At 44.7% G+C, this 15,191-nt stretch overlaps 1 protein-coding gene across 1 annotated transcript in view; it reads right to left on the bottom strand.

Moving 5' to 3' along the window:
- Positions 1 to 256: 256 nt before the first annotated feature.
- Positions 257 to 15,191, bottom strand: part of FLACC1 (flagellum associated containing coiled-coil domains 1) — a gene marked incomplete at its 3' end in the record, with an annotated part of 37,430 nt that continues 22,495 nt past the window's right edge. The window contains exons 11-15 of the mRNA XM_081096156.1: positions 9,713 to 9,816; positions 4,887 to 4,949; positions 1,617 to 1,706; positions 1,390 to 1,499; positions 257 to 383 (exon numbers count right to left, since the gene is read on the bottom strand). Of these exons, the coding sequence (XP_080952282.1) occupies positions 257 to 383; positions 1,390 to 1,499; positions 1,617 to 1,706; positions 4,887 to 4,949; positions 9,713 to 9,816 (494 nt within the window). The remainder of the gene's footprint in view (positions 384 to 1,389; positions 1,500 to 1,616; positions 1,707 to 4,886; positions 4,950 to 9,712; positions 9,817 to 15,191) is intronic.

Raw genomic sequence — 15,191 nt, forward strand, 5'->3', positions numbered from 1 at the left:
GAAAGCCCAGCTCTAGCTACAGAGCACATCACTTTTCAGTGAAAATCATGAAAAAAAAATCTATGTAATTGAGATGAGAATTAAAACATTCCCAACCACTAACAAGAAAGCAAATTGTGAAAAGACGAAAGTAGAATCAAGGCAACCCCAAAACCAAACCCATCTTATGCATTTCTCAAGAAAACCTACAGGAGTACTCTAGGCTTACAGAGATGGTGTTCCTATCAACTCTGATGATGGAGAACAACTTTTCTGCTCATAATTCTTGTCTTTTGTTGCTACCCTCCTCTAAAGTCTCAGTATCATCCTCATAAATAGTAATACAGGTTGACTTTCCAGATCGTTCTTCATAAATTCCTCCATTTTTGGTATTTATCTTTTGCCTATAAAGAAAGAGAAAATGTATCATTATAGACTCAAAGAGTAGACAGTGGGGTAGGATATCTGGGGAGAGAGAAGTGTGGTTTCATTCTTTCACTGGGGGCAGTCTCACTCATTACTTGCAGTAGTTTTGAATTTAATGAGACAGGATATGTGGATGACCAAATGCCCATGTGAGGAATTTTCCACTAAATCAACATAATAAATAAGTTCCCTTTATTAAAGTATTGACCGAAATTTATTTCAATAATTTAAGATGCATCTTCAGGTTGCAGTTTAATTTCTGACCTAAAATTGATTTACAGGAACCCAATATTGCTGCATCTAAGGGTAAACCACTAACACCTACACCCCTAAACTCTCAGGGGAGATGTTTAAAAATAATCTTTTGATTTTTAAATCCTGAATACACTTAGAGAGTCTCAGATAAATACGATGTATCATTTTGCATAAAAACTGAGACACAGCACCAATTCAAACAAACTGGGGTGGGGGTGGGGCAATTCAAGTCAGAATCCTATTAGTCTGTAGGCAGAGGCAGTCTCTGGAGGCTTTGAGTCTTTGCCTGATCCAATGAGTCAGAAACAGCCTTTAACACTGTCCTGCATTAGAGATGGGAGAGGTGTAGAGGATCTACCTAAAACATAGTCACAAAGCCAAACAGCCAAAATTAGTAGACAAAGAAACAACCCCCAAATGAAAGAACTACAGAATTCTCCAGAAGAAGAGATAAATGAAGCAGAGATAAGAAATTTAAAATAAGAACTGAGAGTAATGATGGTAAAAATGCTCAACAGCATGAAAAAAAGAGATAGTAACTATCAAATGAACTGTTTGAGCACAGCAGGTAAATTCTGTGGTCAGGCTCACTGTGAATATCTTCCTCCTGAAAGTGCCTGTGCCTTGACTTCATTAGGAAACACCTGAGTTCATCTTCACCTATTCCTCACCCAACCCCCTCCCCCTTCCTAAAGATAAGTCAGCCATGTTTTTGCACCCCATTCACACCTCAGATGAATGTTTTCTTCTCTCAGGAGCTGTATGGTGAATTTAAACTTCTCTTCCGTTTCAGCAAGCTTGGTCTGGAGTGTTTTCTCCAGATTTGCCACCGCAGCTTTCTGAAAGACATGTACATTTTGATAGCTATCTTTTCCCAACCAGAGCTGTATGGCTGAGCTACACAGAGACCTGGGATCCTCCCACAAATGCCCATCCCCACTCCAGCCAGGACTCACCTCCTTCTGGAGTTCCATCTGGGTTTGGTAGAGGGTGGTGTTTAGTGATTCCAGGATAACAGCTTGTGCATGCAACTCTTCCTCTATGATCTGTGTAGGAAGAAATTGTTTTGGGACAGCATGATGGTATCTGCCCATTTATTCTCTTCTCCAGGTACCTGGACTAGAATGTGCAGCATTGACTTTACTCCTTCTTCTGCACCATTCAGTCACTATGCCCTGTTAACCCTATGCCCTCCCTTTGTCTTCCCCATCTATACCCTCCTTTGCAAGCTCACTGTCACTGCCCCAGAGCCAATCCTCATCAGAGCTCACATGGGTTGTCACAACAGTTAGCAATTATTCATTCATTAAATAAGTATTTATTAAATATCAACAATAGACCCCAACTATATGACATTCTGGAAAAGGCAAAACTATAGAGTTAGTAAAAAGATCAGTGGTTGCTAAGGGTTGGGAGAGAAAGGGAAGGATGTATACTTGGATAACAGAAGATCTTTAGATTAGAGAAATTATTTTGTATGATACTACAATGGTGACTATATAGCATGATTGACAAAACTTATAGAATGTACAACACAAATAATGAACCATAATGTAAACTATGAACCTTAGTTAAAAATAATATATTAATAGTAGTTTATCAGCTGCAACAAATGTAACACACCAATGCAAGATATTAATAATAGAGGAAGTTGTGTGGGGATGGGGAGTGTATGTGAAATCTCTGTACTTTCTGCTTATTTTTTCTGTAAACTTAACCATGCTCTAAAAAAAAGTCTGTTAATTAGAAATAAAAAACCTACTGTAGGAATGGGCTTTGGAGCAAGGTAGATCCAGTGTATTAGGTACTACAAATATTACGATGAGCAAGACAAATATAATTCCTACTCTTATGGGGGACACATTCTAGTGAGGAAAAGATAAAAAAATTAAATAAAAGCAAACAAAATAATTACAATAGTAGATTAAAAACAAATCCAGGATGCAGGTGGAGGACACAGTATAAGTGTGGGATCTACTTTAGAGAGCTGGTGAAGTGACTATAAAACTGGACCAGCCCTAGCTGGTTAGGCTCAGTGGATAAAGCGTCGGCCTGAAGACCAAAGGGTCCTGGGTTTGATTCAGGTCAAGGACATATATCTTGGTTGCAGGAGCCTCCCTGGCCCCGGCCCTGGTTGGGGCTCATGCAGGAGGCAACTAATTTATGTATTTCTCTCACATTGATGTTGCTCTCTGTCTTTCCCTCTCCTACTCCTCTAAAAATCAATGGAAAAATACCTTCGGGTGAGGATTAAAAAAAAAATAAAAAGGGACTAGATAAGGATCTGCTTTCAGGAGCCAGGCTCATTTAACTCTTACCATCTGCATAGCTATTCCCATGTAGAGCAACCTCCCACTCTGCATAAACTTGAAGGGCATCATCATTTACTGCAACTGCATTGTACAAAGCAGTCATTTTGCATTTTTTTCATTGATTTATTCATTCAAAAAAATCAGTTGCTATTTACAGAATGTCTGTGATATGCCAGGCACTGTTCTAGAAACTGGGATTAGTGGTAAAGAAAACAGACAAAAATCCCTGTCTTTATTGAGTTTATCAGGCTAGATGGTTATAAGTCTGTGTAGAAAAGTAAAACAGGGAAAAGGAAGTGCCAGGCGGGTTGTTGAGTGGCCCCTGAGAAGTTAGCATTTGAGTGAAGACTGGAAGGCAGTGAGGAAGCTAGCCATGTGGATATCTGGCAAAGAACTTTTCAGGAGGAGAGAACATCAAGTGCGAAGACTCCAAAGTGGAGCATCCTAGCCCGATAAACAGCAAGAAGTCCAGGGCCACTGGAGTGGCATGATGGAGGGAAACAAACCAAAGGAAATGAGGTTGTGGGGGAAAGAGTCCCCAGCATGGAGTAGGTGAAACAATCCCCAGAACCAACACAGGACTGGGAATAGCTCCGATTCCCACCAGCCAGGGTAGAAAAACCCTTCTGAATATACACAGTATTGGGTAGACTACTCAGAAGGGTATCATTTCAGTAGCGGGGAAAAATTCGGCCCAAAAACTGCTGTAATTCTGCCTAACAGAGCTTAAAAGAAAACACTGAAAAGCTCAAACTGTATCCAAGTAACTTAACTGAATCCCAGAACAAAGCTCAAGAATATTTAAAGGAATACAAAAATATTCAGCATCCAAAAAGGTAAAATTCACAATGGCTTACATCCACTGAAAAAATTACCTGGTCAGGGGCACATATCTTGGTTGCAGGCTCCTCCCTGGCCTGGGCCCTGGTTGCGGCTCATGAAGGAGGCAACTAATTTATAGCTAATCAGTAGACAAACTCGGTAAAGCAGTTATAAGAGTACATTGTGGCGACTGCCAGGGGGTGGAGGGTAAACGGAGATGGAGGAGGATATAAGGAGAAAAATAGTGACGGGTGGAAACTTTACTTGGGGTGGTGAATACACAATACAGTGTACAGATGATGCATTGTAGAATTGCGCACCTGAAACCTGTATAGTTTTGTTAACCAGTGTCATCCCAATACATTCACTAAAAAGGGGGAGAAAAAGAATACATGGGATCTATCTTCTCCAAAGCCCATTCCTTCACTTTGTAGGACATTGCAATCTGTTTGCCCAACAATATTGAAACCCTGCCTGGATTCTAAGGTATCATTCCATGCTTTCATAATGGCTAATCATGTCCCAAACATGTCCATTCTGGATCCAAATTAAATTTTCAGTGAAAGATGAATCACAAGGCACTTTGTGGGTTTGAAGGGTTTTCCTTCAGGTATCTTCCACATGGAAGTCTCAGGAGAGAGTTCCTTGAGGGGCTGGGTTGGGGGTGGAGGATAATGTAAACTCCAAGTTTTAAGGAAAGGCTTGGAGTTAGAGTTCCAAGGGGGCAGGATAGTACTTTTCAGAGGTTGAAGGAAAGAATTTGGCATTTTACTATTTAATCCTTTTGTGGTTGGAACCATACTAGAAATGAAAGGCCTTTGACATTGAAGATTACACAGTATATTGCCCATATATTTGTTCAAATCAGGCTCTAAAAAGACACTAATGGCTTTGTTTTACAGATAATTCTAAAATCCTTTTTGACTTATTGATTTCAGCAAACTCAGCTTTAGTTCTTCTGTGGGTTTTTTGTGTGTTTTCTTTTTCCAGTTTTGGGGAAATTATCATTGATTCCATCTTATTGAGAGTATATAATTTTACTGATGTATTTGTAAGGTGCTAACTCCACAGAAAAAAAATGAGAAAGCTTACCTCGTTGGTCTTTTTTAGCTCCTTTAATTGCAAGGTGTCCTTTTCATGTTGCTTCAAGAGCTCCTAAAAGTAATTTTATTTGAAAAAGGTCAGCAATGGGTTCTGGCACTTCTTTAAAAAACTAGGAAAACCAGAATAAAATTCAGAAATATAATAGTTACCAAAGTTTACATGTTGGTTTCATGAAGCACATATTGTTAACTAATGGCATCGCATGTTGAAGTTAAATAATGAAAATCTCACTTATGTTAAACCATAGCGCATTGACAAACAGTAAAAGAAATATTTTCTTCAAAGGCTTTTCTGGTTAGCATACAGATTTAGTACTGCTAACTATGCAGTTCTCCACAAATCGAACTTTATACTCAATGCAATTCCAGTCAAAATACCAGCAGGTTTTCTTAACAAGATAATTATAAAATTTATATAGAAATATAGAGGATACAGAAAACCAAAATAATCTTGAAAAACAAAAGCAAAGTTAGATTTTTACTTCCTGATTTAAAGCTACAGTAATTAAGACAATGTGTTGTTGGCTGAAGTAAAGTCAAATAGTTGAATGGAATAGAGTGGAGAGTCCACCACCCCACTTCCCAGATATGACAAATACACTAAAAACAAATCATTCTGGAACAATTGGATATCCTTCAGGAGGGAAAAAAAGAACTATGACCTCTATCTCACACACAAAAATTATTCAAAATTGATCATAGAATCATGAAAGCTAAAATTATAAAGCTTTTATTTTGTTTAAAAAAGGTATCTTAATGTCCTTGGAATAGTCAACAATTTCATAAAGAAGACACAAAAAGGTGTAACCATGAAAGAAAAAACTTGATAGTTAGACTTTTATTAAATTAAAAACTTCTGCCCATCAAAAGACAACATGAGCCAAATGAAAAGGCACTCCCACAGGCTGAGAGACAGAATCTGGAATGCATATATCTGACAAAGAATTTGTATCCATAATATAAAAAGTATCCCTACGTATCAATAATAAAAAGATAAAGCACCCACTTTTGTTAAATGGCAAAAGACGTGAACCAACAGTTCACAAAAGAAGACATATATATGGTCCAATGAGGATATACAGTAAATAACTGCCCAACATATTTAGTCATTAAGGAAACTAAAACGGTAACAAAATACTATTTCATACTCATTGGCATGGTCAAAAATTAAAAGATTAGTAGTACTGTTGTCAATGATATGGAGCAACTGGAATTCATCTCATATATTTAAGACACAGAGTGAAATGGTGGAAAATAGCTTGGTAATCCTATCTAATAAAAGAGAAACATGGTAGTTGGCGTACGACTGCTACCCTTCCCATTGGCTAATCAGGGCGATATGCAAATTAACTGCCATGCAAGATGGCAGCCGGCAGCCAGGCAGCTTGAAACTAACATGAGGCTTGTTTGCTTCAGTGACGGAGGACTTCAACGTTCCCCGCCTGCCGCTGCAGGCCTCTGAGCTGGCAGTCTGAAACATAGTTACAAAAATAGAAGCTAAACAAAACCCCAGAAACCTGCTTTCAGCTAGCCGGGATCTCAGACCTGGAGTTGATACAGAGTTTCGATTGTAGAACCTAAACAAACCAGATACTTGCTTTCAGGAGCGGAGGCCTAAGAGCTGGAGCCTCAGAGCTAAAGCTGGCTCAGAATAAAAAAAGAAAAAAGAAAAACTGGAGCAGTGGGGAGCTTCAGTCCCAGCCTGAAAACGGCCCTCAGCCCCTCGCCCAGACTGGCCAGGCACCCCAGTAGGGACCCCCACCCTGAAGGGTGTGTGACCAGCTGCAAACAGCCATCATCCCCACATCCAGGCTGGCCAGGCACCCCAGTGGGGACCCCCACCCTGATCCGGGACACCCTTCAGGGCAAACCAGCCAGCCCCCACCCATGCACCAGGCCTCTGTTCTATATAGTAAAAGGGTAATATGCCTCCCAGCACTGGGATCAGCGGAGCCGCGAGGTCTCCCGGCACCAGGATCAGCATGACAGGGGGCAGCGCCCAAACCCCCTGATCGCCCTGTGGCTCTGTGTGACAGGGGGCGGGGCCACAACCTCCCTATCGGCCCTGCTCTGTGCCTGATAGGGGGGAGCTCCCCAACCCCCTGATCGCCCTGCGGCTCTGTGTGTGACAGGGTGCGGCGCCCCAACCCCCCCACCCCACGGGCCCTGCTCTGTGTGTGACGGGGTAGAGCCATAACCTCCCCATCGGCCCTGCCCTGAGTGTGACAGTGGCAATGCCCCAACCCCCTGATGGGCCCAGCTCTGTGCATGACAGGGGGGAGCTCCCCAACCCCCTGATGGGCCCAGCTCTGTGCGTGACAGGGTGGAGCTCCCCAACCCCCTTATCGGTCCTGCTCTGTGCGTGACAGGGGGCAGCACCCCAACCCCCTTATCGGCCCTGCTCTGTGCGTGACAGGGGATGGTGCCACAACCTCCCCATCGACCCTGCCTTGAGTGTGACAGGGGGCGGTGCCCCAACCCCCCAATCGGCCCTACCCTGAGCATGACTGAGGTTGGCATAGCAACCTCCCAATCTGCCCTGCTCTGTGCATGACAGGGGGCGGCGCCCCAATTCTGCAATCGGCCCGGCTCTGAGCCTGACCAGGGGCTGCACCTAGGGATTAGGCCTGCCCTCTGCCACCCGGGAGCAGGCCTAAGCCAGCAGGGCGTTATCTCCCGAGGGGTCCCAGACTGCGAGAGGGCACAGGCCGGGCTGAGGGACCCCCCCTTCCACCCCGAGTGCACAAATTTTTGTGCACCGGGCCTCTAGTCTATATATATAAAAGCCTAATATGCAAAGTGTCCCCTCGGGAGTTCGACTGGGAGTTCGATCGCTCACTATGATGTGCACTGACTACCAGGGGGCAGCTCGGAGCGAAGGAAGCCCCAGCTGGTGGCCAGCAGTGGGGGAAGAAAGGCCCTGGCCGGCGGCTGGCAGACTTTAGGGACCCCGAATTTCATGCACTTGGCCTCTAGTTTCTCATGAAGTTAAACTTATACCCACCCTCAATCTCAGCACTAGCACTCCTAGGTATGCCAAAGTGAAATGAAAGCAAATGTCTACAAAAGCATTTGTACAGGATATTTATAGAAACTTTATTTGTAAAAGTCAAAAAACGAAAACCACCAAAATCTCCCCAAACAGGGAAATGGTGAATGCATTATCTGATATTCCTATAAATGAATATTACTGGACAATAAAAAAGGAAAACATAACTGATATGAACAACAAATGAGTAAATTTCACAGACATTACATTGAGGAAAAATAAAAACTATACGCAAAAGAGCATATATTGTATGGTTCCATTTATATGAAGTTTAAAAATAAGAAAAGCCCTAAAGAGTTTGGCTCAGTGGATGGAGTGTTGGCCTGCGGACTGAAAGGTCCCGGGTTCGATTCCAGGCAAGGGCATGTACCTTGGTTGCGGGTACATTCCCAGTGGGAGGTGTACAGGAGGCAGCTGATCGATGTTTCTCTCTCATCGATGTTTCTAACTCTCTATCCCTCTCTCTTCCTCTCTGTAAAAAATCAATAAAATATGTTTAAAAAAATAAGAAAAAACAATCTATGGTGGCAGGAATCAAAAGAGTAGTTGTCTTGGGGCAAATCTGACGGAGGGAGGGATTACTGGAAAGGAACACTAGAGTGCTTTCTGGGTTGATGAAATGTTCTAGATCTTGATTTGGGTGTTGGTTACATGGATATATACATTTGTAAACACTCATCAAACTGTACATTTAATATCTGTGCATTTTGCTAAGTATAAATTATATGTGAGAGAGAGAAAAAACACCCATTTGTAGGTTTATAATCGGCGTCATTAGAGGAAGAAGAAATAATGCAGATGATCAAATCTCTCCCCACTAAGAGGAACTACCACTGAACTACCATTCAGACATGTGAGCTCTCCAGACCCCAGAAGCATTATTGCAGAGCATGCCCCATCTCCTCATTATTGTTTTGCTCAGTAATATAGTGAATGTCATACATGGGCTTTTATTGGCGAAATTGGTGCTTTTCAATTAACATGATGGTTAGAAATGGGCTCTTAAAAATAGAATATTAGAGATTCTTTGCACTTTGTATGAAATGGGTACAAAAATCTAACAAAGCCTGTAGCTTGTGCACTTAGGGATGGGAACTCTGGTTGCCTGATGCTGGCTGCAGGGTTACAGTAGGCTTACAGAAGCCTACTTCTATAATGCCACCGCAAATACCCATGTTGACTCTATCATGCACCCCAAAACTCAGAGAGCTGGTGATACAATTGCCTGGACTTGCTGGCTAATGCCTGTTTGTTTAGTGAATGTCCACGTGTTTGTTAGAATTTGGTCTGAGACCTGCTTTCATTATAACCTGGTATCAGTGTCAAGGTTGTAGGGGAGTGACTTACAGGACCAGCTAACCCTCACAACCTCTAACTTTTAGTTAGCTACCCTCATTTACTAAGAGTCGAACATGACCACATTTGCTTAGTTTAATTTGCAGCAATACCTTTTCGATTCAGCCATAGTCAAGAGTGAGAAGGATATTCAGAGACTGGGATTTTGGCAAAATAGGGAATTTCAGCTTCTGCATGTTTCACAATTTATATTTCTTGTTAATTATAAGTTTCATTCCAATAACCCTGTGGTATGGCTATATAGATAAAGGACAGAAAAACTGTCTACTTGCATATGCTCCAGGGAAGCTTGGGAAGGAGAAATATTCCCAGGAAGATGAAAGCTGATCTAATTACCAGGGCACCCCTGGAAACCAGATGTCCCATCAAGACTGCACATTCCACCACCGATGTGCTTTGGACTGACTCACCTCCTTCTCTTGAGTGAGGTTCTCAAAGAGAACACTGTAGGATTCACTTAATTTTTTCTTTTTTTCTTCTGACTCTAACTCAAACTTTTTTGTCATCGTATTTTCTGTGGAGATGAGAGGAAACCACTTATCGAAGGTGTAAACATGGGGAAAAAAACAGATGCAGAGAGAAAAACAGAATATCAGTAGATAACAGAAAGTCCAGCCTGGGTCAAGCGCGAAGTGCTTTCATCCTGGTGTTCAGCGTCTGACACACACACCTGGAGAAGCTTGAGAGTGAGGTCAACAGGGTGGTGGCTCTTGATCACATCAGCCCTATAGGGTTTGCCTCTAATGTCTCATGTTCAATTTGTGTAGTTTATTTTAGATCTGTTGCTTATTGTTTTGTTTGTTCTCTTGGCTGAAGTAAACCACTATGCTTTCTTGAATATCCTTATCCTATCTAATAAAAGAGAAACATAATAATTGGCATATGACCGCTACCCTTCCCATTGGCTAATCAGTGAGATATGCAAATTAACTGCCAGCCAAGATGGCGTCCGGCAGCCAGGCAGCTTGAAACTAACATGAGGCTTGCTTGCTTCAGTGATGGAGGACTCCAACGTTCCCTGCCTGCCTTGCCGGCCTCTGAGCCTGCAGTTTAAGAAACATTGTAACGAATATAGAAGCTAAACAAAACCCCAGAAACCTGCTTTCAGCGAGCTGGGATCTCAGACCTGGAGTTGATACAGAGTTTCGATTGTAGAACCAAAACAAACCAGATACCTGCTTTCAGGAGCGGAGGCCTAAGAGCTGAAGCCTCAGAGCTAAAGCTGGCTGAGAATAAAAAAAAGAAAAAAGGAGCGGTTGGGAGCTTCCGTCATCCGCCAGCCTGAAAACAGCCCTCAGCCCCTCACCCAGACTGGCCAGGCACCCCAGTGGGGACCCCCACACTGAAGGGTGTGTGACCTGCTGCAAACAGCCATCATCCCCTCACCCAGGCTGGCCAGGCACCCCAGTGGGGACCCCCACCCTGAAGGGTGTGTGACCAGCTGCAAACAGTCATCATCTCCTCACCTAGGCTGGCCAGGCACCCCAGTGGGGACCCCCACCCTGATCCAGGACACCCTTCAGGGCAAACCAGCCAGCCCCACCCATGCACCAGGCCTCTATCCTATATAGTAAAAGGGTAATATGCCTCCCAGCACTGGGATCAGCGGAGCCAAGAGGCCTCCCGGCACCAGGATCAGCGTGACGGGGGGAGCTCCCCAACCCCCTGATCGCCCTGTGGCTCTGTGTGTGACAGGGGGTGGGGCCACAACCTCCCTATCGGCCCTGCTCTGTTCCTGACAGGGGAAGGCGCCCCAACCTCCTGATCGGCCCTGCTCTGTGCCTGATACGGGGGGAGCTCCCCAGCCCCCTGATCGCCCTGCAGCTCTGTGTGTGACAGGGTGCGGCGCCCCAACCCCCTCACCCCCCACCGGCCCTGCTCTGTGTGTGACAGGGTAGAGCCATAACCTCCCCATTGGCCCTGCCCTGAGTGTGAGAGTGGCGGCACCCCAACCCCCTGATCGGCCCTGCTCTGTGGGTGATAGAGGGCAGCGCCCCACCCCCCACCCCCCATGGGCCCTGCTCTGTGTCTGATGGGGTAGAGCCATAACCTCCCCATCGGCCCTGCCCTGAGTTTGACAGTGGTGGTGCCCCAACCCCCTGATCAGCCCTGCTCTGTGGGTGATAGAGGGCGGCACCCCAGCCCCCTGATGGGCCCTGCTCTGTGTGTGACAGGGGGCGGTGCCCCAACTCCCCTATCGGCCCTACTCTGTGAGTGACAGGGGGGAGCTCCCCAACCCCCTGATCGACCCTGCTCTGTGTGTGACAGGGTATGGAGCCCCAACCCCCCTGATGGGCCCTGCTCTGTGTGTGACAGGGGGTAGTGCCACAACCTCCCTATCGACCCTGCCTTCAGTGTGACAGGGGGCAGTGCCCCAACCCCCAAATCGGCCCTACCCTGAGCGTGACTGAGGGTGGCATCGCAACCTCCCAATCCGCCCTGCTCTGTGGATGACAGGGGGCGGCGCCCTAATTCCCCAATCGGCCCTGTTCTGAGCCCGACCAGGGGCTGCACCTAGGGATTGGGCCTGCCCTCTGCCACCCAGGAGCAGGCCTAAGCCAGCAGGGCGTTATCTCCTGAGGGGTCCCAGACTGCAAGAGGGCACAGGCCGGGCTGAGGGACCCCCCATCCCCCCGAGTGCACAAATTTTTATGCACCGGGCCTCTAGTCCTATATAATAAAAGGCTAACATGCAAATACTAGAGGTCTGGTGCATGAGATTCATGCACTGGAGGGGGGGTTCCCCCCATCCAGGCCTGTGACCTCTTGCAGTCCAGAACTCCTTGGGGGATGTCTACCTGCCAGCTTGGGCCTGTTCCCCCCAGGGATAGGGCCTACGCTGGTAGGCGGACATCCCTCTCGCAGTCTGGGACCCCTCGCTCCTTACCGCCCACCTGCAGCAGAGGCAGGAGAGGCTCCTGCCAACACTGCCAGGCTCGCCAGCTGTGAGCCTGGCTTCTGGCTGAGCGGCACTCCCTGTGGTGGTCAGTGCACGTCATAGGAATCAATGGAATCATCACTCAAATATGTGTGAAACTCTCCATCGAGTATATACACCTTTCTGTTTATTTGCACATTATGCTTTTATTATCTACTTATATAAAAACCCTGGGTGTAACATCACGGCCAGAACCGTGACCAACCAGAAGGAAGTCAGTCCTGCAGGGGTCATCTTGGAAAAGGCTGTGCACTCCCCCAGTTGTTTCCTGGAGGGCGAGGTTTCAGGCAGGAACTTGCCCTCAGGGCAAGGTTTCAGGCAGGAATCTGCCCTCGGAGCAGAGCCTGGAAGTGAAATGATTTGTAATGGATCTATTATTGAAGCTACCTTTGGAAATACTATATCTATAGATCAGTGGTTCTCAACCTTGGCTGCACATTAGAATCACCTGGGAATCTTTTTAAAATCCTGATTTCTGGGCCTCATCCTCCAGAAATTCTGTTTCTTTGTTACTAATGTTGTGGCCCCACCCCATAACAAAGAAACAATTTCCAGAGGATGAGGCCCAGGAATCAGGATTTTAAAAAGATTCCCAGGTGATTCTAATGTGCAGCCAGGGTTGAGAATCACTGCTATAGAGAATATTAAAAATATATCTAAACGTGCAAGTCTTTGTCCAAAAATTGAGCATGTTCAAAAATTAAATGAAGAAAATTTGTATATACTCGATGGAGAGTTTCACACATATTTGAGTGATGATTCCATTGATTCCACAGATGATGCTGAAAAGGAAAATTTTCCCATCGAATTTCTTAATAGTATTACTCCTTCGGGAATGCCGTGTCATAAATTAAAATTGAAAGTGGGTGCAATCATCATGCTATTGAGAAATCTCAATAGTAAATGGGATCTTTGCAATGGTACCAGATTTATTATCAAAAGATTACCACCTAACATTATTGAAGCTGAAGTATTAACAGGATCTGAAGAGGGAGAGGTTGTTCTGATTCCAAGAATTAATTTGTCCCCACCTGACACTGGTCTCCCATTTAAATTGATTTGATGACTGTTTCCCGTGATGCCAGCATTTGTGATAACTATTAATAAATCACAAGGACAAACTCTAGACAAAGTAGGCATATTCCTACCTGAACCCGTTTTTGCACATGGTCAGTTATACGTTGCTTTCTCTTGAGTTTGAAGAGCATATGATGTTACAGTTAAAGTTCTAAATACTTCATCACAGGGAAATTAGTCAAGCACTCTGAAAGTGTTTTCACTCTTAATGTGGTATACAGGGAGATATTAGAATAAGCTTAATCACTTTATCAGTCATTGTTTGCATCACTGTTTGCACTGTTTCATATCATGTTTTTGTCATTTTTATATCATGCCTCTGTTGTTATATCCTTTTGTTACTGTTTATTTATTAGTAAATTTATACATTATTTTCATATACATTTTACTAATTTCCTTTCATCTCTTAGACCTCTATTGTAGAGAAAGGGCAAATAGCAATATTAAAATAACTCCGTTAATTCCCTTTTACTTTTAAAATATATTTTATTGATTTTTTACAGAGAGGAAGGGAGAGGGATAGAGAGTTAGAAATATCCATGAGAGAGAAACATCGATCAGCTGCCTCCTGCGTACTGTACTCCCCAGTGGGGATGTGCCCTCAACCAAGGTACATGCCCTTGACCGGCATTGAACCTGGGACCCTTGAGTCCACAGGCCGATGCTCTATCCACTGAGCCAAACCGGTTAGGACAATTAATTCCCTTTTAATGTGCATGAATTTCGTGCACTGGGCTACTAGTATAGGATAAAAGCAGAATGACAGGTTGTTATGATGCACACTTAACACCAGGGGACAGATGCTCAATGCAGGAGCTTCCCCCTGGTAGTCAGTGTGCTCCCACAGGGGGAGCGCTGCTCAGCCAGAAGCCCTGAGCCTGGCTCATGGCTGGCAAGCTCGGGGTGGTGGCGGGAGCCTCTCCCGCCTCTGCAGCAGCACTAAGATGTCCAACTGATGGCTCCAAGACTGCAAGAGGGCACAGGCCGGGCTGAGGGCACCCTGCCCCCCCCTCCCGCTGCCAAGTTTCATGCACGAGGCCTCTAGTCTTAAAGTATAGCTCTTGGCTAACATGACTTTTCCAGCCATATAAGAGACATTCCACACTTAGCCCTGGGGTAGAAATAGGCTTAAACTTTTCTTTTTTGGGGTAGAACCTGCCAGGAAAGATCCAATCAATATTGAACAGAAGGAAGCAGGGGTGATGGGGCTAACAAATTTCTTCTTCAGCATCACAGTACTGAATGGATAAGGAGGCAACTCCCAGGCTTACAGGATAAGTCTGGTCTGAGCTACACTGTGAGCAGCTAAAGCCTGGTCTCCAAAAACTAGTTGTCACATCTTAACTTAGACTTTGACAACAAGGGATGAGTATAGTATGAGTAGCTAGGAGTATGGGAGTTGACCCGGGCTATGCTACACCAAGATTCTAAGCAAAGCCTCCAACAGGAGCAGCTCCATGTTCCATTCCCAGTTTTAACTCCAGGGTCTTCATGCTACCTTCTAGCAGTCCAGTGTCCCACCGGGGTAGGAATAGCGACAAGATTTAAACTTTTCCAGGGGTAACTGCATTTAAATGAGTAATTTGTTAAAGCAACTAAATTTGATATGAATTAGGTTGGGGTAGGATGTGAAATAGGTTTGAAGAGGTCCCACTCCTACCTCAACTAGTCTTCTAGGTCAGGGAACAGAATCTCCATAAATTTCTCTCTCCTTTTTCCATTTATGCAGATGCTCAGGGGGGTAGAAAGCTCACCTATGTATGATCCAAACTTTGAGTTAAGTGTTGGAAATATTAAAAATATATAGCAAGCCATGGCTGGTATGGCTCAGTGGTTGAGTGTTGACCTATAAACCAGGAGGTCACGGTATAATT

The sequence above is a fragment of the Myotis nattereri genome (assembly GCF_964212035.1).
Source record: "Myotis nattereri genome assembly, chromosome: 7".
In the NCBI taxonomy this organism is placed as follows: Eukaryota; Metazoa; Chordata; class Mammalia; order Chiroptera; family Vespertilionidae; genus Myotis; species Myotis nattereri.